Here is a 21,127-nt window from a genome sequence, read left to right on the forward strand (position 1 = left end):
GAAGCAACAAATTAATATATTATTGCAGTGTCTTGCTATAAAGTTAAGTATTATATTTTCATATTTGTTTATGATCAGTCTTGCTAATCTGTCTGAAAATGATATTTTCAAGTTAACCCTTTCACATTCATCAAAACCTATTTAGTTGTCTGAAAAGTGTCTTTTCCATAACCCAGAATTTCTCAAATAATTCATTCTATTTCCTAGAAGTAACAGAAATCAAAGGTATTATTTTTTCAAAAAATCATAGATAAAAGTCTCTAGCCAGCCATTCATAATTACAGTGTTATTGGATTAGTCTCATCAATGCAGTATATTAGGCAAGACACTGGCAAAACCCCCAAAAGATCTGACTTTTTTTCTTTTTTTTCTTTTTTCATTAAAAAAATACTTCTGTAAGCAGCATTAGTTAGGAAGAGGGAAAAAGAAAAAAAAAAAAAAAAAAGTGTGCAGTCACTAGCTTTCTGTTTCCTAAGCTTGTAGGTGAATGAAAAGTAAAATCATCTCGGATTGTTGAACAGGAAAAGTTTTCTGAGTTGGTATATCAGAAATGATGCTTTCAGAAACAACAGAATTTAGCTATATTAGGAAACATATCTCCCATTTTCTGTATATATATATGTATTTTTTTCAGAAGACAGGTATACCAGCGCCTCAAAGTATTACCTGAATAGCTTGAATTTTTTGATGAAGAGCGAAAGAAAGATGAGTTATTCTATGGCCACTACTAGCTAGACTGGCAAGCACCATAAAATACTCTGTCAATGTCTGTCAGACTCATTTGCAAACCTGCTTTTTCCTGATGTTGTGCTGAAGAATGTCTTGAGTTTTGTTTTCTTTCTTTCTGGAATGTAGACAATCAACAGACTTGTTTCCCTTTGTTTCTGTAGCTAACATGCTGAAAGTTCCACCAAGTTACTGTTCTGGCACCTAATCATAATTCCAGTATAACCTACTGAAAACTGCTTACAAGTTGCCCTCAGTGTCAGTCCACAAAGGAGATGGACTGTTGTATCCTTCAAGCTGTAGTCACTTATTTGCTTAGCTTTGGAACCTTAATTACTTGTACAGCACTAGGAGACCAAAGTGACAATAAATACCCACCACCAGGGTGGAAAAAATGGTTGCTTCATGCATTAATTACTCTCAATTCATAAACATAAGTATTTTTACATTCAAAATAATCAAATTCCATTATGTTAACTTCTCACTGTTTGCTGAATGGTTTTAGACCAGCAGAACGTTTATAATTAGAGAATATATTTGCAATTCCATAAGTGCCAAAGCAAAGAAGTCTTGCAAGCAGAATTCAAACCACAAAATCCTACCAAATCTGAAATACACCATGGATATAATTACATATACAGAAAAGGGAAACTTTAGAAAGAGAAGCTCAGGTACGTGTTTAACTATAGACTTTCAGCAATGGTAAAAAACAACATCAGTAGTATTAAAGGTCTTAGTATTCAGTACTAATTTCTACTAACTATTTGTGAGCAACACCCTGGTAGACAGTATATGATACATCTCTGCATGTCAGTATAGTATATTTAATGACTTTTCAGTGAAAGTATTAATGTCATCACACTAATGCATAATAATTGTACATTAACACATCAAATATCTTCATACAATTTCAATTAAAAAAATGCATTTGCTACTTACCTAACTGGGTCTCCTGAATTGTTAGCTTACTCTCCAAGGGGTGTAAAAGCTTTGGTGGTTTATCTGTTAGTGGCGCTAGAAAAGAAAGAAATTTACATATATAGTTTTCTGATAATTATTATGTAGCATAAGATATATATATATATATATTCAGAAATGCTTTGGTTTCTTTTTGTTGTTGTTTAAGTAATGTTCATGCCTTCAGTAACTATAAATGTTTTTTACTTACAGAGTAAACATGGTATCAAAAATTAGAATCTTTCACATATTGAAGCAATGGAGACATTTGTGTCTCCATGTGTGACATCTCTCTAGACTCTTACAAAAACGCTGTAGTAGCATCTTGCAGTTTTTTTTGCCTAAATGTTATCCAGTACTTTGTTGCTTGTATTTGCTTATATTTGCTTGTATTTAAATACATTTCTGCCAAATATAGTCACTAACAGACAAATAACATTAACTGTAAAACAATTTTGAACATCTAATTATAATTTTATTTAAAAATACTTTACTGTCTGAAGATTCTGAAGGTGGACTGATCATAAAAGATGTCCATTTTCACAATCCAAGGAATGGATGCAATAAAATAATGTCAGGGCTTTTAATAAAGTTTCTTCCTTCCCCACTTTTAATCTACTCTTAACTACTTATGGCAGAATTATGCAAATTATGGAATAAAAGTTTTGTCATGGTCAAAAACATTCTGAAGGTGCTAATAGGAACATGGTGAGGCATGTTCAAACCATTCTGCTGGGTTCATCATCTGTATACTTAATTCATACAAGTGACATTGATTATCACTACTGTTGTAATACTAACTACTGTTAGGAAGTCTGCTCTTTACTGATCTCTGACAGACAAGTGCATGATATATTAAAAGTATTGAAAGAACTTTTTTTTTTTTTTTTTTTCCTTTAAAATGATTACTAAGTGTTCATGGGAAATCTCCAACTTTTTGCCCCCTGGAATATTTTGATATTTAGCTTTTCAATATTAATTCATATTTCAGTCTGTGACATAGATTATGGGCTGTCAGAGATTTAAAGTACTCTTGACAGTCTGGTATAACTGTATAATATTTTCTCCCTCAAACTTGTCAAATCACTGTTTCCTTTCTTACTGACACACACACACATCCACGTATGTGGGTTTAATCTACTAAACATGCTCATCTCCTGTCAGTTGAACTAAGGGAGAGCTTTAGTTGTTTTTTATTTGCTACATTTGCTTTACTCTTTGATTAAATTATCAGTGCCCTTTAATATCTACAGTATTAATACTAATAGTACAGCAAGTACAGAATGGATCCATTATCAACGTTTTCTTTTGGATTTAAAGAGGTTTTCCCTTATCTGACCAGAGCATAAACCCACCCAACTGATGTTTCAGATGTTGTGTTTAGATGTTCAGTGCTAGTGCTGAATCAAAATATCTCTTCAAGGAAGGGAAAAGAGCTGGATTTGGTCGAGAGACCTTTCAGTTCATTTTCCAGGAACAGCTTCTGCTTTCTAGAGGAAATCATTCTGCATTACAGACTTTAAAGAGAGACTGCAGCTGTGAAAGACTTTTAGGCAATATCCCTAGGTTGTTACTTTTCTTTACACTGATTTGAATGCATTTTAGCTTTCTCTATTTTTTTTTTTCTTTTCTTTTCCTTGGTGGCTAAAGTGGGTGGAAGGGAAAAGTATTCAAATTAATGAGATATATTTTTTCTTAAACTGCAAAATTAGTCATTCCCAATTCTTAACTTCTCCACAAAGGCCCTTAATTTATCAACAGATTGCCATTAAAAAAAAAAAAATCATCCACTATGAATTTAAATTTAGTTATGCAGTTCCGTCATTCTCAATTCAATTACCATTCATCAGATAATGTTTTCTGAGTCACTGTTGTTCTAAATCTGTTTTGAGACTCTTCAAGCAAACAAAGTTTTCTCATTGTAAGTAAAGACATATTAACTGATTGAGTTCATCTGAATACAACAAATGAGTAGATTAGAAAACAGTATTTTTTCCAGTTTAAGCAAAGACAGACATTACTTTTGTGGTCTTGTACTTCAGGCCTCTAAGAGCTTCATATTTCTAAATGAATAAGTACAAGTTATCCCATACTAGTAGCATGTAGATGGGTCATACTTGAAGAAAAATATGAAGTTATTAAATAATTCTTCAGTATGATGTCATATGGTATGGAATATCTCTTTGGCCAATTTGGGTCAGCTGTCCTGGGTCTGTCCCCTACCAGCTCATGCTGCACCCCCAGCCTCACTGGCAGGGCAGCATGAGAAGCTCAAAAGTGCTTGGCTTAGTGTAAGCAGAGTTCTGCAACAACTGAAATGTCCATGTGTTATCAGCATTATTCTCAATCCAAAACAAAGCACCATACCAGCTACAAGGAGGAAAATTAACTCTATCCCAGCCAAAACCAGGAAAATATTCACCCATTATTACATACCATCTATGCTTGGGTCCCACAAATTTCATTGCATCCCCATTAATCACCACTTTTCCTGTCCATGTGTGTATATATATATAATATATATATGCATATATATAGATGTACATATTCTTGGTGAGGTCGGGGGGGGGGGGGGAGGGGTCAGTAAAACTGCTACCTTCGACTTTTGGAGGGTAAACTTTGAATTGTTCAGGACACTGGTAGGGAGGGTCCCTTGGGAGTCAGTCCTGAAGGGCAGAGGGGTCCAGAAAGGCTAGACTCTTCTCAAGAAGGAAGTCTTTTAAGGCACAGTCTTTTAAAGGCACTGGAGCAGGCTGTTCCCGCATGCCATAAGATGAGCCGTCAGGGAAGAAGACTGGCATGGCTGAGCAGGGAACATTCATTGTGTATTTAGGAAAAAAAGAGAGTTTATGTCCAGTGGATGAAGGAGCAGGCAACTCAGGGAGAGTACGAGGAAGTTGCCATTTAGTTTGCAGCCATCATCCTCCTTACTAAAGAGGCTTTAACCACTTGGCTTTTATTTATTTATTAGACTACAAATATATGCATGCTTTCTGGGCGATTAATCCATGTAGACCAATTCAGAGGCAAGAAGTTTTCCAGCCACCCCTCTCCCTTTCAGGTTTACACTGTCTGCAGGTAGCAACATTTATTGGCAGCACAGAGCTTATGCAATCCTTCTATAGTTTAGAAACCCTGAAGTAGACCTATTGTCTCTTACTTGCTGTTTCATATCCTTCAGACCATGGGATGTGTATTCTTAACTGAGTCAATCCACAGGCTATTCAACATGAACACATTTTTCAGAAGGATATATTCAGATACAAATATCTGGTAAACTGGACAACAAAACCAGAATTTATTCCTTTCTTCCTAATTTTTTACTAAATGGCAAGAAATTAAAAAATATGTATACTAAACTCACAACAATACTTGGCCTCTTAGGAAGTTAAGTAGTCCTTTTATTTTTAATGAATAGTAGCAGGAAGGCAGTAGTATCTACATCCTACACAGACGTTCATGATTTCAAAGCACTTCCTGTTCTGTACTACATGCAAAGAAACAAAATTATTTTGAATGTTTTCAAAAAATAGAGACATAGTCCTCTTCCCACTACAATCTATGTGATTGTTACACAGGAAGAACAGTGTTCACATCCCTATGCTAGTTCTTACACAAGGCATTGTCAAATTCCTTGGAAAGAAATTTAATTCCTGGACATTATTATCTACAGATGCATGGATTCACATTATCTCTCTTCCCCTCCCATCTTTCCCCTTTTCCTTTCCCTTCCTCTCTCACACCTACTTCTTTCTTCCTCTACCTCATCCCCCACTTAACAGTCAATAAATTTCTAGGTAAAGTTAACAAAAACTGGTGGGTCACTCTCTCAAAAAAAGAAAAAAAATAAAAGAAAAATAATAATAATAATAATAATAAAAAAAAGTGGGCAGGGATGTTTGGTCAGCTTCTCACAAAGAAATAGAAATGTTGGATCATAAATCAAGTTTACAACCCTTCTTTGATTTCTGAGCAATCACTGCTGAATAGTTTACAAACAAATATGTGTCAAACTTTCTTTTCATTAAAAACAAACCAAACTAAAGCAAACAAACAAAAACAAATAAAATCATATGTGAAGTTACCAATTCTGAAACTGTATTAAAACTAATATTTAACTGTAGAGGTATTGTTCAGCTGCAGATATATTGATCGTGCACAAAGAGAAAGTACCGAAATTCACATTCTATGTCTATCAGAATGGATGTACTTCTAAAAGGCATTGAAAATTTGTCTTATGGTAATGAACCTGAGAGCCACTGCAATCAGTCACACAGCTGGAAACTAGCCAGAAGATGATATTTTTACATCATCTGCCTCCATCCACACTTCTCTTTCTAAGCTACATCTTTAACTTTAGCTGTCTTTGGTCACATAATACATTTGCTCTATTCAAATTTCAGTTATTTGAAGAGACTGGGCACTTTTTAGAAATTCATGTAGCCAATGAAGAAAAGGAATCTGGAATGTACATAAGAATGTCACTAATATGGACACCAAAAAAATTACTTTGTTTCAAAGCATACAAGCCTGATAATAAATAAAAAAATGCACAAGCCAAAGATTTATGTTTATGTCTGCTTTACAAAACATTCAGAATTTCTTAGGAAATTCTGATGATAACAAACAGTCTTCATTTCTTAGGGGCAGACAGGACTGTGTGGAGTTGTCTACAACTCAGAAAGGCAATTTCTTGGCTGGAAAGCCAGGACAATTCCTGCAAGAAAATAAATTCCCAAGAATGCTTGCCTTGCTTTGTCATTTTTAGTTTTCTGTATTTTAGAACTGTTTTGTTCAGCTATTTCATTGAAGTAAAATTTATTTTCTAAAAATGAAAAACTTTCTGACCATTTTGAGACGTGAAGTAATGCAAAGAGATTAAACCTCTTCTGTTTATGAACTCAGTTTGCTTTTAGAGAGAATGACTAGAATGTCCCTAGAATATATTACAAATACAGTACAGGATTCAATAGGGAAAAAATAATGTATTATTATTCAAGTGTACATATATATATATATATATGTATATATTCCTACTCTGAAATTAAAGGAAACCAAAAAAATGGAGTTATTTTCTTGAAGTCCACTTTATTTGTCTGAATTCATCCAACAGTTCAGAAAGATATGTCACGTCTTTAATTGCTGCATTACTATTTACTTTTCTGCTCCTCTCTTCATTCTGTTATTTTGGCATAGGCCAGAGGCCACAACTCTGGGAATAAGACTCCCCCTATAGCAGCAGCATACAGAATCATAGAATCATTAAGGTTGGAAAAGACCTCAAAGATCATCTGGTAGACTGCAATAAAACTAAATATGAATATGTTCAGCCTGAACCTTCAGTCTTGAAACAATAGTATACACAGTCACTGTCCACGTGGAGATCTCAATACTATCCAGTATTGGATATTCTTGATTGGATATTATCTCTTGAGTAATTGTGAGCATAACAAAACTTATGCAATGCAAAAATAATAAAAATAATTCATGCAAGTGTTTGTGTGCTTGTTTGTTTGTTTAATTCTTTTAAAGCAGACCTACCTATTCAGATATACCACTAGGGACATTAATAGTCTTTCAAAAATCAATATATGGCCAGATCTTTTATTAAAGGGAAATTCTTCATACATATTTGAGGCTTCTAATAATGTAAATATTTTAGTTAAAATATTTAGTTAAAAACAGATTTAGTTAAAATATTTAGTTAAAAACAGATTAGTTTTCATTCACACAGACATCATTTAAAATCACAAATACCATGAATTTCACAGCAGTCTCACTCTGAAATCTGCCTCACTGTGTGTGGACAAGCCTCATTATACCCTGATTCAAGCAGTTCAGACTGAGGGTAGATCCATATAAGGATAATAAAGATATATGCATGAAGCATATGATCACAAACGGACTCCTAAATGTGACTTAGTTATCACAATGACTGGTTGAAGATCAGCTTTTATCTGCTGAAATGTTCCATAAATATTGCATTGAGACAAAAATTCTGCCTCTTTTTTCAGTTTATGCCTTTCTAATTGTCTTCTCTTTTACCACATACTATAAATCACCAACCAACCCCTACTGATGAGGGCATACTAATGAAAATTGTCTTTATTTCTCATACTTAATCCTTTCTACTTTTTTTTTTTTTTTTTTTTCCAAAATTAGGTAATATTCTTCTCTTCTCTTCTCTTCTCTTCTCTTCTCTTCTCTTCTCTTCTCTTCTCTTCTCTTCTCTTCTCTTCTCTTCTCTTCTCTTCTCTTCTCTTCTCTTCTCTTCTCTTCTCTTCTCTTCTCTTCTCTTCTCTTCTCTTCTCTTCTATCTCTTCTCTTTCTTCTCTTCTCTTCTCTTCTCTTCTCTTTCTCTTTCTCTTCTCTCTCTCTCTCTCTCTCTTCTCTTCCTCTTTTTTCTTTTTTTTTCCCTTAAGTAATGAATGTACAGTACTATGTAATGCAGTACAGTAAATTTACTTACTACACAGGAAGCCCAGCACTTCCTGTAAGAAACTGTAGTAGCATATAAGGTGGCAAGTAATAAAGTTAATAAATAATAAATATTTAATATTTTTTACTATGACATTGTTATGCAAATAAAGATGTTATTGTTACAAAAAAAAAAAAAGTTGTAATGAGGTATGTTGGGAAAGGAAGAAGCATTGAAAAATGAAAACTTATGAGACATCATGAAGTTGAAAGGTTTGCCAGGAAGCTCTTTATAATGTTTTAAGCTTGTGAGTCCCCTGTGATCAACATTAGGTTTGAATACTGGAGGAGAACAGATGAATCTAGATGTTGTTTTTTTATTATATACTCACATCTAATCGAATATGTTGTGACATTTACACTACCCCTATGACTGTAGAAGATGTATATATTGCTCTTTTTATCTGGCAATTTTCTTGACACACAGTGCATTTTCCAGAAATCTCCAAGGAAAAGGTTCTCATAATCAAAATGCTCTCATTGCAGATACTAATGTCTTGAAATACAAAAGAACCAAACAATATATGTAGTTAAAACACTGACTGAAATATCAGCCTAATTATCTTGACAGTATGGAAGAGTTCTTTGTGTGGAAGATTTAAAAATTCATATTTTGATCTAACAAAGCAGAGAGGAAGGAAGAAAGCAAGGCTTTGATCTTAAGAGAGTGTTCTTGTATGGACAACCCTCTCACCCCACCCTGCAAAGATACACAAAAGATACACAAAATACCAAAAAAAAAAAAAAAAAAAAAAAAAAAATGAAGGGTAAAAAAATGTAAAATGTCCAAAATAAATTATTTTCTATCTTCCATAAAGTTTCTAAGCATTGCAACATTTTTATTTATTTATTTATTTATTTTTTTATTTACTTTCTGTGAAACAGTAATTCCTAAAGCAAGATTATTGAAATGAGACTTTCTATGTAGCTCTACGAAAAGGATGTCATGCTGAAGAGTGGTCTGTCTGCATTGTCTCTTCAGTTTGTTCCTCCCCTTCCACCTAAGAGATATCAGATAATCTCTAATAAATGAGAAATGTTGAACATGGTAGTTGTTGCTGTTGTTGTCTTAAATGAACGTTTGATATATTATGTGTGTTTAATTAAAATAAATGCTCTTCTTAACAGTAGAATAAAGCTATATATCTGGGAGCACTTTAACCGGGAGATTCTCCAAAGTTTAAGCTTATTGGTGAAACTCAGCAGCATTTCACTCAGCAGGAATTTTGTTTTGTCATGTTTATATTACTGGCTAACATGAGGCCTTTAGGCTCATGCTCATGCCAGAGTGCCCTAAGTGGATTATTTTGCATAACAATATTTATATTCCTTGAGGAAGAGCCCCACACCTCTTGCTTATCGCATGCTACAGGGCACTCTTATTAACCATGTCAGTGGGATGTGGCATATTGTTCAGCCTCTAACTATTCTTTCTGCACTTGTCATGGTGACTGGAAGACAAAATAAGTTGAGGACAAAGAACACCACTGCAATTAACATTTTAGTATTCAATTACTGTTCTCCTGGTTTGAATTTAGATTGTTCTACAGTTTTATCTACACAGAGATTTCTTTTCACATGGTCTTTTCAACCATGTGAAAACAGGGTGAAATAAATCCAGCTGACCTCTGTTAAACTACTGCTTCTATTCCAAGACAAATTAAAAGCTTTTGGAGATGGTCTTCTACCACTTTTTCAGTCTGGCAGCCCATATTCATGATTTTCTGAGGAATCTATGACCCTTACTGTAAATACTTTGGGGTATTTTGAACCAATTAGAATATTTTTTACTCTTTCATCTGTGTGTTTAGTTGCCATTGTTTAGGCTGTGAAGCTGTACAAATCTTGTATAAGGCTTGTGACTCAAACAGAAACATATGCAGTATACTTTACATTTGGGCTATCTGAACAGATTATATATTAATGAAGCAAAACAGAGAGTTATATAAATCATGAGGTTTGCATGAACAAATGAGAAAAGCTACAAAGCTGGTGAAGGGCCTGGAACACAAGTCCTATGGGGAGCAGCTGATGGAACTGGGTTTGTGTAGTCTGGAGAAGAGGAGGCTCAGGGGAGACCTTATTGCTCTCTACAGCTACCTGAAAAGAAGTTGTGGGGAGCTGGGGGTCGACCTTTTCTCTCAGATAACTAGTGATAGGACTAGAGGGAATGAGCTCAAGTTGCACCAGGGGAGGTTCGTGATGGAAATGAGGAGACAGAGCATTGGAATGGGTTGCCCAGGGAGGTGGTGGAATCACTGTCCTTGGAGGGATTTAATGAAAGGTTGGCCGTGGTACTTAGGGACATGGTTTAGTGGGTGACATTGTTGTAGATAGTAGATGGTTGGACCAGATGACCTTTTAAGTCTTTTCCAGCCTTAATGATACTATGATTCTATGATGTCATGTCAAGCAAGCATCCTGCCACACACAATAAATTTTCTCTGCATATCATCATTGATCCCCTTCTTACATAATTTACTTTAGTCTGTTCTCTTTTCATTTGTCTCTAAATTGAACTATAGGTGGAAGAAAAATAAAAAAAGTATAATACCATTATATTCTCTGTAACTAACCCAAACACTTATTTTCTTAAAAAATACTGTTCTATGCCTTCTGGATGACTTCCAGAAAATCTCACTTTAATAATCATTGCATTGTCCAATTAATCAGGGATACCTACAATATCTTGTTCAGCCTGACTTTCCTCCCTCTCAGTTGAATTTGGAGTTTTATTATTCATTGATTTTTCTTTTTCTTGATTCTTACACAATCTTTAAATTTTTACCTTCAAATTTAACATTACTTTCCATTTATGATTAGTTATTTTGTATAATAATCTCTCGGATTTAGATGCCAAACTTAAATTAACTGGAGTGTATTTTCTTTAATCCATATTTATTGTAGGACACTGGTTTTACAAAATGAATATTAATATGTGTGAATCTCTTCCTGAAGTGCTTTTACTACTTTCTCAGACAAAGAGAGAGAGAGAGAGAGAGAGAGTTCAGGCAGATAGTTCTTGGAAATACTAATAGCCCATGACCTTTGAATACAAATTCTAGATACTCTAGACTTTTTCCATAATGAAATCTTTCTGCTGGTAATACTGACATTTCAGAATAAGATTTCTCAGTCTCTGAGGAGGCCTTATAAAGGGAATAGGACCTTATGCACCCTGACCACTTCCATCCTTCCATTGATGACATTGATGACATCCTTCCAGCTGACATTTAAAAGCCTTGCAATTAAAGTTGTTACTAATGGCATTGACTTTCCTCCTTTAGGATTTGTAGTCAACATTTTAATTCTGTTTCTCTATTTCAAAATCACATGATTTAAAAGGCAACCTGTTCTCATTCTCTCTGTTGGGTGCTTGACAGATGGGTGTGCTGACATTCAGAGGGACCATGACAGGCTAGCCAGAAATGGGTTAGCAGGAACCTTATCAACAAGGGGAAATGAAAATTCTGCTCCTAGGTAGTAACAACGCTAGGTCTCAGCAGAGGCTGGGAGCTGAGCAGTTGAAATCAGCCTGGAAGAGAAGGATCTGGGAATGAAACAGACATGAGCTAGCACTGTGCCCTTGCAGCAAGGAATGTCAATGTCAAGCTGAGTGTTGCCAACAGATGTAGGGAGGTGATTCTTCCCTTCTGCTCAGCCCTCAAGAAACACATCTGGAGTGCTGGATCCTATGCTGGGCTCTCCAGCACAAGAGAGACATAGACAAAATGAGACAAATTCAGTGAAGGTCCACAATGATAATTAAGGGATTGGAGCATCTGACATATGAAGGATAGGCTGAAAGAGATTGGACTGTTCAGCGTGGAGACAAGAAGGTTCAGGGAGTTCTTGTCCATGTATAATAATACTTGACAGAAGGAGTAAAGATAAGAGATCCAGACTCTTAGCGGTGCCAAGTAACAGGATGAGAGTCCATGGGTACACACAGGATATACAGGAAATTTACTAGTTTACTAAGAATACAGGAAATTTCTCTTCAACATAAAACAAACAAACAAACAAACAAACAAACAAAACACCTTCACTGTGAGGGTGGTCACACAGGAACAGGTTACTCAGAGAGGTCATGGAGTCTCTATCCTTGGAGATATTGAAATCCTGACTGGACACAGCCCTGACCAAACTGCCCTTGCTGAACCTGAACTTGCTATGAGCAGGATGTTGGACCAGACAATCACCAGAGGCAGCGTTCTGTCTCAGTAGAATTGTGAGTCTGTCATTCTTGTGAGTGTAAGGAAGCACAATAACAAAGACCAAACTCTCTCTGGTTTCTTTTTAGTAACTATTTGCATTCATTGTCAGGTTTAGAAAATCTGGACAATTTTCAGGGTGTCCTGTGTAGTTGATATGCAGAGAGGATAATCATGGAAGTGGGGTCTGTGTTGTATAAATTGTAGTGCACAGCTCTACAGTTTAACATACAGATGTTCTGCCCGGTTCTAGACTGTGCATATAGGCAGCTGACATCCTGGCACAGAGCATTTCAGATTTGCATAATTTTTATACAAAGCCTGTATGAATTTTAAGTACTCAAGTTTTAGTTTCCATAGAATTCTGTTTTGTAACATGATTATCAGAAATTAAGGTCTACCATACCACATTTAAAGAAAAAAAAAAAAAAAAAAAAAAAAAAGTTACACAGTCCTTATAAAAAGAACATGGAGAACATGCTGGAGAACAATATCTGCCAGTAACTGCCTCGGTGATATACCAAACTTTGAATAAAGCTTTCTACACAAACCCAGTAGGGCAGATGTTATATCAGCACATAGCATGGAGTTACTTGGCAGCAAACAGAGATTAAACATCCTAAGCATTTGGTCTGCAGAAATGTTACCAGAGCCGATGGCTACACAACAATAATTTAATGCTTGGTGAAAAAACAAACTACAACAACAACAGAAACAACAACCCCAAACCCTACTTGTAAGAAGAAATGTATATATACTTATTTACTAAAGTGTGTTTATAGTAAGGTCCAAAACCAGAACATCTTACCAGAAATAATGCTCCTGTTACATAAAATAATTTAAAAATGATGAAAAAAGTCCTCTTTTTAATTACAAACATTGTTAAAAGCAATATTGGTAGCAGACAATGAAGATCACATTAGATTGTTTCTTTTTCAGATTCTGTAAGTGGGAAGCACACTTCTGTCTCTTTAGTTAACACTTTCTTTAAAGAACCCTTCCTTTATGTTTCTTGGGAAACAGAAGTGGTTGGAAAAAGCTTACTGTATGAAGTAAGGAAATTAATGCTTATTAGAATATCAGCATATTAGTCTATATGTTTCTTTTGCAAGAAATGCTATTTATTTGCATAATCTCTACCATTGCAAATTTACAACAAATATATTGGTTGATTCCTCTTCATAATTAAATATCTTAGGCCAGAGTGTAAATCTAGGAACATGTTATCTAAATTTCTAGAAAGTGACTTGCTTGAAAAGTGCTAAAGAAAAAACAACACAATTTTAGAGGAAATTAGGCCTTTTCCCAGTGGAAAAGAAATCTGCAATGTAGAGTGTGTAATGATTCATTTTGCTTACAAATACTCTTTACTTCTGGTCTATGTGCCTGACTTTGCATGTTCAAAGTTATTTCCTTATATTATTTCCAAAGATATTTCCTTAAAAATATTTCAGTCCTGTGGCTTCTGTGTTCAGTTTTTGATAACAAGAGAAAATTTCAGTCCACAAACAGCTGTGGAAAGCAGCTATTATATTATCAGTCTCCTTTAGGCAGAGAAAGAAAACAACAACAACAAAAAGTTATTATCCTGCAGTATTAGTCACATCTTTGTTATGCAGTGCACTGTATAGGAACACTGGACAATAAAGACCAGCATCCCTATTCAATAATCTTAAATACTCAGCAATCAAATAGGCTCTATGTTAGTATTAAAATTTAGGGAGTAAACATCAACTCAAAAAACTCAACACCTCCCCAGACAGGTCAGCAAGCTTTTGTTCAGGGAAGAAGATTTTCTGAGACAAATAAACAATAGACTCTATCTTCTGCTTCTGTATTAAATTCCAAAACAAAGTCAGATAAACCCAGAAAGAAAGAAGTCAAAAAAATATCCTTTACATTTTTCTTAGACTTTAAATAAAAATACATATGCATTATAGCAAGTATTATTTTATAAATGTTTTATATTCATAGAGAACACAACATCTGAGTATTGAGGAAAATTGGGCATCATGTACGAAGAGTCATAATATGTGTCAAAAGCATAAAGAATAATCCAGCATTTCCTTTCAGAATTGGCTATATCTCAGTTATCCGTAGTCACAATATTCGACGTTTTCTTAACTTCTCCCACAGAAGATCCAGAAATTGCCAGTATCGGAAATTTAGTTTACTTAGAAATCTTGGTGACACATAGAGTTTTCTTCTATATTGCATTGTACTACCATACAGCTCAAACTGGTATGATTTTTACTATTATAAGTGATAATCACTAAAATTTCAAAAGCTGTCACAGGTCCTTCTCATGACTGGTTCATAACATATAACCCTGGGAAGTAACATTGAAAGTGTTACTGATGATCAGTGCCAAAAGTAAGTAATGATTTTTTTTAAAATACACTAAAAAAGAAAAAAATAATTATTAAAACTGTCACTTTTTGGAAGTAATATGTTTATGGTGTTCGTCTGCTTCCGTCCTCTCTGCTCAGTTTCCCTTTTAGTCTAATACAAACTCCAAGCCTCATTACAGTGTTTAGAGCTGATCACTGTGGAACTCACAATATGAGTTAGTATAAAAAAGAACGGTTACCTCAGCTAGAGTGGTGACAAGCTTAATAGACTGTAGTGCACTAACTTTGATTAATCTTTGAATGGAATAATCACAAACTGCAAATGTAGAAAACAGCAAAATGAAGGCTCAAAAGAAAGTAAAAAAAACAAACAAATTAAAATGAAACCAAAACAAAATAAAATAAATAATAACAACAACAACAACAACAAAAGAAAACTAAAAAACAACACTCCCGAATAAAGGAAATTTGAAAGTACTTTCTGTACTTAGGAATATGCGTAATTTTCAAGCATACTCACTGATAAAGAGAATGAGAAAGAGAAGCAAATCCCTCCCAAATTCACTTTGCGTAAGGAAGAGTGGAGGAAACCATGACAACATCACACATTCTACTGAAATGGCTGCTTCATGTATAAATGCAAATCTTCAAATTCTTGCAGCAGTTTTGATTCTCCCCTATCATTACTTTGATAGTTATTTTGATAGAACCAAATTTACCAAATACTTGTGGGTTCCAAAACTAATTCCACAAATACATATTTATTCTTCATAAATATATAAAAACATTCATCAATATGCTACAAATTAAGTATTGTTCAGCCAGACTACTTTCTTCTGATAAATTTGAAAGGAATATATTTCATTTATGACAGAAACAGAAAAACAAGCAAAGAAACATACTTGAAGTATGAAACATGCATACAGTACACAAACAGATACACCATTCCTTGAGTTCTTGGAAAACAACTAGCTTCCAAGTACTAGTGGATTTGAGCTATCAGAAATCAGTAAGCACGAAAAAGACGCCTGGAGCCATGCCATGGTCATTTCTTTCTGGAAAATATATCATGCTAAGAAGCAATGCAAAGGCAAAAAGTATCACAGTGAATGTATGTCCCTTGATGTATGCACCTCTTTTCTGCCTCCCATCAGCCTTTTTTAAAGGAAAAGATGAGAAATGGGGAGAATTATCTTTAATATATATCCCAAACCAAACATACACCGGAGAACAAAAAATGTAGTGCAAGGAAAAGCATTTGATTGTATAGTAAATTGTGCTAGAAAGCCATCATATGCAGTTTTCCAAAAACACGTTTCACAAACAAATTTTGTAGAGATATTAAAAGCAGGGTCACATGAGTCTTTTAGAATTGAAAGTGTTGCTGAAAAATATATAACTTTTTCATGTACTTGTTGCATTATCCATATATTAATAAGAATGCCTCAGGAATATGTGGTTATTTCAAAGAGAATTTCTAAGAATGTAGTCTGTGCAATCTCAGAATCATAGAATCACAGGATAACAGAATGTTTGAGGCAGGAAAGGATGTCTGGACCTTTTGTAAAATGCTTTTTTGCCTGTTAAACTTTTTGTAAAGAAAATATTGGCCAATTTCTCCTCCAAGTGTTGTCATTTTTCAACAAAATACTGACATACTAAAAGCTGCTTGTGACTGATAGAATAGCTGAACATTGGCAGTGGACCTAGAAAAACCTAAAATGTGTTTTTAATCTCAAGAATGACTTCTTACAAGAGAATTCCATAATTTTACAAATTATGTGAGAAAAAAATAATAATTTGAAATTAAGAATAGTCAGATATTCTGAAATAATTTGCATTCATGTTAGCATTTTCATTATTGCAAATGCACCTTAAGATGCATTTACTATGACAGATTTATCTCATTTGTAGGCATTTCTACTTTTGTATTGTTCTCTATAAATTGTTTTCTTCACAGGTCTGCAGATATGCTTTAACTTATCCTTTCCACACCCTGTCTATTTATTTAATTATCAATAATTTGTGTCTTCTGCTGTTTACGTTTTGGAAATATGCAAATGGAAAAAGACAGGAGCTGAACACAGAAAAAATAGGTTGTGGTAATTGGTAAGATAAATAACAAAAAGATAAATTCTTAAATAAAGAATGCCAGATAGGGTTAACAACACCACGTTTTTGTAATATTGGCTTGGCTAAAAGTTGGGCAATTAGTAGACATCTTACTGATCTCAGGAAATTAAATAGACTGAGATGGAAAAAAAAAACTATATTAGCAGAAAGAACAGTTGTTCTTTGAAAAGCAATAATTAAAATGTGCAAAATCCCCCTCTATGTGCTGAAAAATACTTGCTTATAGAAGTATTAAAGTAGTCTGACATAAGGTAACCACTTAAATTTTTCCTTTTTTTCTTTTTCTTCTGCTCAGCAGTTTTGTCTGTATTCATCTATATATTTGTTTACATCCAACCCTTTAAATATTCACAGCAGTCTATATTGAACTCCTCAGCATAAATCATTTCTACAGATTTTTAAAGTGGATCAGTTTGCAAGACCTACACAGCCCCACATATTCTTCCTTAGGAAGACCTGGAGGTTACTGAAATAAGAGTGCCTACAACTTCACTGCCACTTTAAAAGGAGCAAGCTCTGTCTCTGGACCAGTTGGTCCAGCCTGAGACCATTCTCACAATATTTTAACTGATGCAAACCCAGTAATGTTGTCTGGTTTTTCTCTGTATTATCTTCAGGTAGCAGGTCAGCTGTGCAAGTTACCTCTTCACCATGGGTTTACACTTAAGTAAGCATGTTATTTCCACTATAGAATGGAAGTCCAAGGTCCCAGAACAAAATGAAAAGAGAAATAAAAACTTAGGAAATATCAATGCGCACTCAAAACTTCCTTATCTATAGTGCTATAGTGTTATATGGGGAGGGGTGGAAGAAGATAAAAGTTTTATAACCACCCAGTGGTTTGTCTGACCTTAGATTTTTTTTTTTTTTTTTTTTTTTTTTTTGATTGTGTAGTGTGTGTGTGCGTGCACGCATGCATCTTAGGCATCATTGTCTTAGGTAAAAAACAAGGGGAAACAATGCTTAGCTGAAATTTGAAGTGAAAAAGAATCACCAAGAGATACAAATTTCTAAAACTGAATTAGAATGGACACATGACTTTGAAAAAAAAAAAAATGAAATCCTAGCTTGAGCTCATAGTGAAACTGTGGGAAATGCCATGTGGACTTTACCTACAGGTTGCTGGATCTCTTTGTTCAAAAAATTAACATAATTAAGTACAGTTTTGCAATCTGATTTAATTAGCTATAATCATACAGAACTACTTTAGGTTAGGCATCAGAGATATACAACATATTTTCAAGTAGATGTATGATTATTTTGAAAATCAATGTAATAGTAGCATTCACTAGCCCAAGGGCAATTACAGTTACAAGAAGTGCTTGTTTGGTAAAAGATCACAATCTGAAGTCTTGCACTTGCCTGAAATAGTCCTGTCATTGAACAGTCTCTAAAAACTGAAGCGTATTTTAACAACCATGATTTAGTAATTAAACTTTAGAACTAGTTTCAAGTGCTTCTGAATATTTGAATAGTGAGAATTTAAAATATATTATCTTGAAACAAATGATGCATTCAACTTTTAAACATGTTTTTACTTTTGTACTCAATCCACTTATACCTTTACTTATAGACTTATTGCTGAATAAAGTATGCTAATTTTATGAAACAGTAATGCTATGATAATGGTAATTTCTTAAAGCCATGTAAGTTGCTAAGATATTTTTTTTAATGACCCTTTCAAAATTACATTAACCTTCAAGTTTCTTCCCATTGTCTCCTGATTAATTCACTTGCACTTTGCTAGAGGCTACTTACATAGAGCCTTTGCCTTCAGCTGAAAGGCTAGGGAAGCTGTTTTCAGTGTAGTTCACGTTACATCAATCAAGCACCAGCATTCAACCTCCATCCTGCCACTGTGTATTAGTGACCTGGTTCCTGAAGCCAGGGTTCTCTGCCAGAAACCAGTTTTCTAGTCTGCATTGCAACACATTACAGATGTAGAGGATGTAACGTAATTAGTCACTTTAACATTTGTTGCCAGCAACTTGTCAAACTGCATTTGGGGAGAGAGGAAGGGGAATAGTATAGAAATTGAGAGAAATCTTAAAGAATATGATTATGAAGATAACTAACTTAACACATCAAGAAGGAAGTGGAATGTAAATGGAAACTAAACTGTCTCCTCTTTGAAAAACAATGCATAAAGTTGCATTATTCACATAGCTCATTTAATAAATTAACCACAAGAAACCAACCAAACTCGCCTGATGAGCAAAGTATATTTGGGGAAGGGAGGACAGGGGAAGGGAGCTAATGATAAGATGGCATCAAACTGATGAAGCATCTCTGCTGCATGGTTACTTGTAATAGGTTTTGAAAACTGCAGGAAACAATAAGCTTATTAGAAGATAGTTTAATTGCCTTGGATTTTTTCCTTTTGATTTATGAACAGAAAACCAAATGATATGCCAAATTTAAAGAAGTCACAACTAGCTGTTAGTGAAAAGTTCTGTGATCTAGATGTATACTGAAAAAGAATGTTTTCTCTTTTGTTGACTACACATACAGGTGAAATATAATACATGTATAGAGCCGTATTTAATACCAAGGCACAGTACGCATATTTGGAAAGACAATGTATCTTAACTGTACAAATATGAAAAAGAGAAGAAAGAGAATTCATTTAGAGAATTTACAGAGAAAAAAAAAAAAAAGAAGAAGAAGAAGAAGAAATGGAATTGACACATTTCTGAATTAAAAGTCTGTTATTGTAAATCACATATGGTGACCTATGTCACTGTTTAAAGGACTTTGTATAATCTGTTTCACTTCCTCCATCATCTCTCTTTCCAGACTTGTAACAAGTATACTGAATACCACCTGCTTCCTAAAAAAGTTTAAATACTTTAAAACTTCTGTTTTGATGAAAACTCATAACTTTCATTTTCCTTTAGGAAAATAACTCATCACTATCTAGAGCACCTCTGTAGTCTTACATTCTAAATATGATTATCAAACATTAAATATATAAAATGATTTATCTTGTGCACCAAAATAAAATTAAAAAAAAGGCAAAATATATATTAAAACATACTTCGAAGCATATAAGCAATTGCCCACATCTTTTATTTTTCCAATGAGGATTTTCACACAAAGGAAGAAGCTTTTCTTGGTAGCAAAACTAATCTGGGGATTTTGCTTACATCTATGTTTTCTGAAATAGAATTAAACTGTAGGTTATTTGCTATTAAGCTATTTGCTATTAAGCTATTAAGCATTTATATCTATGTGATTTTGTCTACGGTCAAAGTATTTACTGATTCATAGATTCAGTACGTGATAGTGACTTCTAAATGTTTTATAACCTACACACATACACACACACAAGTGGTGATTAGAGTCAATGTGCTTCTTATTTATAAGTGTGTATGTACAATTTATGTAGGGCTACATAAATGAGGTCAAGTTTGTGAGCAATACAGAAACAGAAGAATGCCACATCAAATATGTAATTCAACTTATTTATGTTACATCCAAACATCTGAACTCAGCTGGAAAGGCTGGAAGTGAAGCTGTTCAAAACTTTGTTTATTTGAATTAAAATTAAAAAAAAAAAAAAAGTTGAAGTTTGTCTACATTTCAAACTTTTCCTTAGTAATTTTACTTTATTGATCAAGAATGCAAGATAAACTTACACATTTTAATATCCAGAGAACAAATTTCAAATTGCATAGCTAATTCACATTAAAGAATAGTGAAAGATGTGATTCTCCCATCTTCATCAGATAATTAATTTTAAGACAATGTAATCTTCTCCAAATAAATGTTGAATATAACAAATATTATCAGAATAGCTTCACTTTCTTGGTAGTCAAGTTATGATCTCGAGAATGAGGTTGCCTTTTTTCTGTTGCTCAGAGAAAAAAGAGAAAATTGCCACTAAAGAGTTTTGTCCTTTCTTCCAGGAAAAACAAAACAACAGATAATACTAATTATATAATTTCTAAAGCTGAAACGTCAAAGCTTATCAGAGTGCTGCTTATATATTAAAATTTAGACTTATTTTCATAGGCACAACAGATAAAAATGCCAATTATAAAAGGAAGTCAAAGCAAATAAGTGACAGAACAGCAAAGTGAAAAATCCTAATACACTTCCCATTCCACACAATATCCCTGCACCATATTAGTTTTGAAAACTACAGCAATGATACTGCTAGAAACTTTTTAGTACTTCATTTATTTTACTGCTAGATGATTGGAAAAATACAAGTTTATTTCCCAATCAATGTCTTATCTAGATTGTGGGAGCTCTGTTGCTGAAATG

General features: G+C 34.0%; 1 protein-coding gene across 3 annotated transcripts in view; it reads right to left on the minus strand.

The window, feature by feature from the left end:
• Positions 1-21,127, minus strand: part of IL1RAPL1 (interleukin 1 receptor accessory protein like 1) — a 754,490-nt gene that overhangs the window by 191,767 nt on the left and 541,596 nt on the right. For all 3 annotated transcript variants that reach the window (XM_068686962.1, XM_068686973.1, XM_068686984.1), the window contains one exon: positions 1,666-1,740. In XM_068686962.1, coding sequence (XP_068543063.1) covers positions 1,666-1,740 — 75 coding nt within the window. The remainder of the gene's footprint in view (positions 1-1,665; positions 1,741-21,127) is intronic.

The sequence above is a fragment of the Anas acuta genome, chromosome 1 (genome assembly GCF_963932015.1).
Source record: "Anas acuta chromosome 1, bAnaAcu1.1, whole genome shotgun sequence".
NCBI classification, from domain to species: Eukaryota; Metazoa; Chordata; class Aves; order Anseriformes; family Anatidae; genus Anas; species Anas acuta.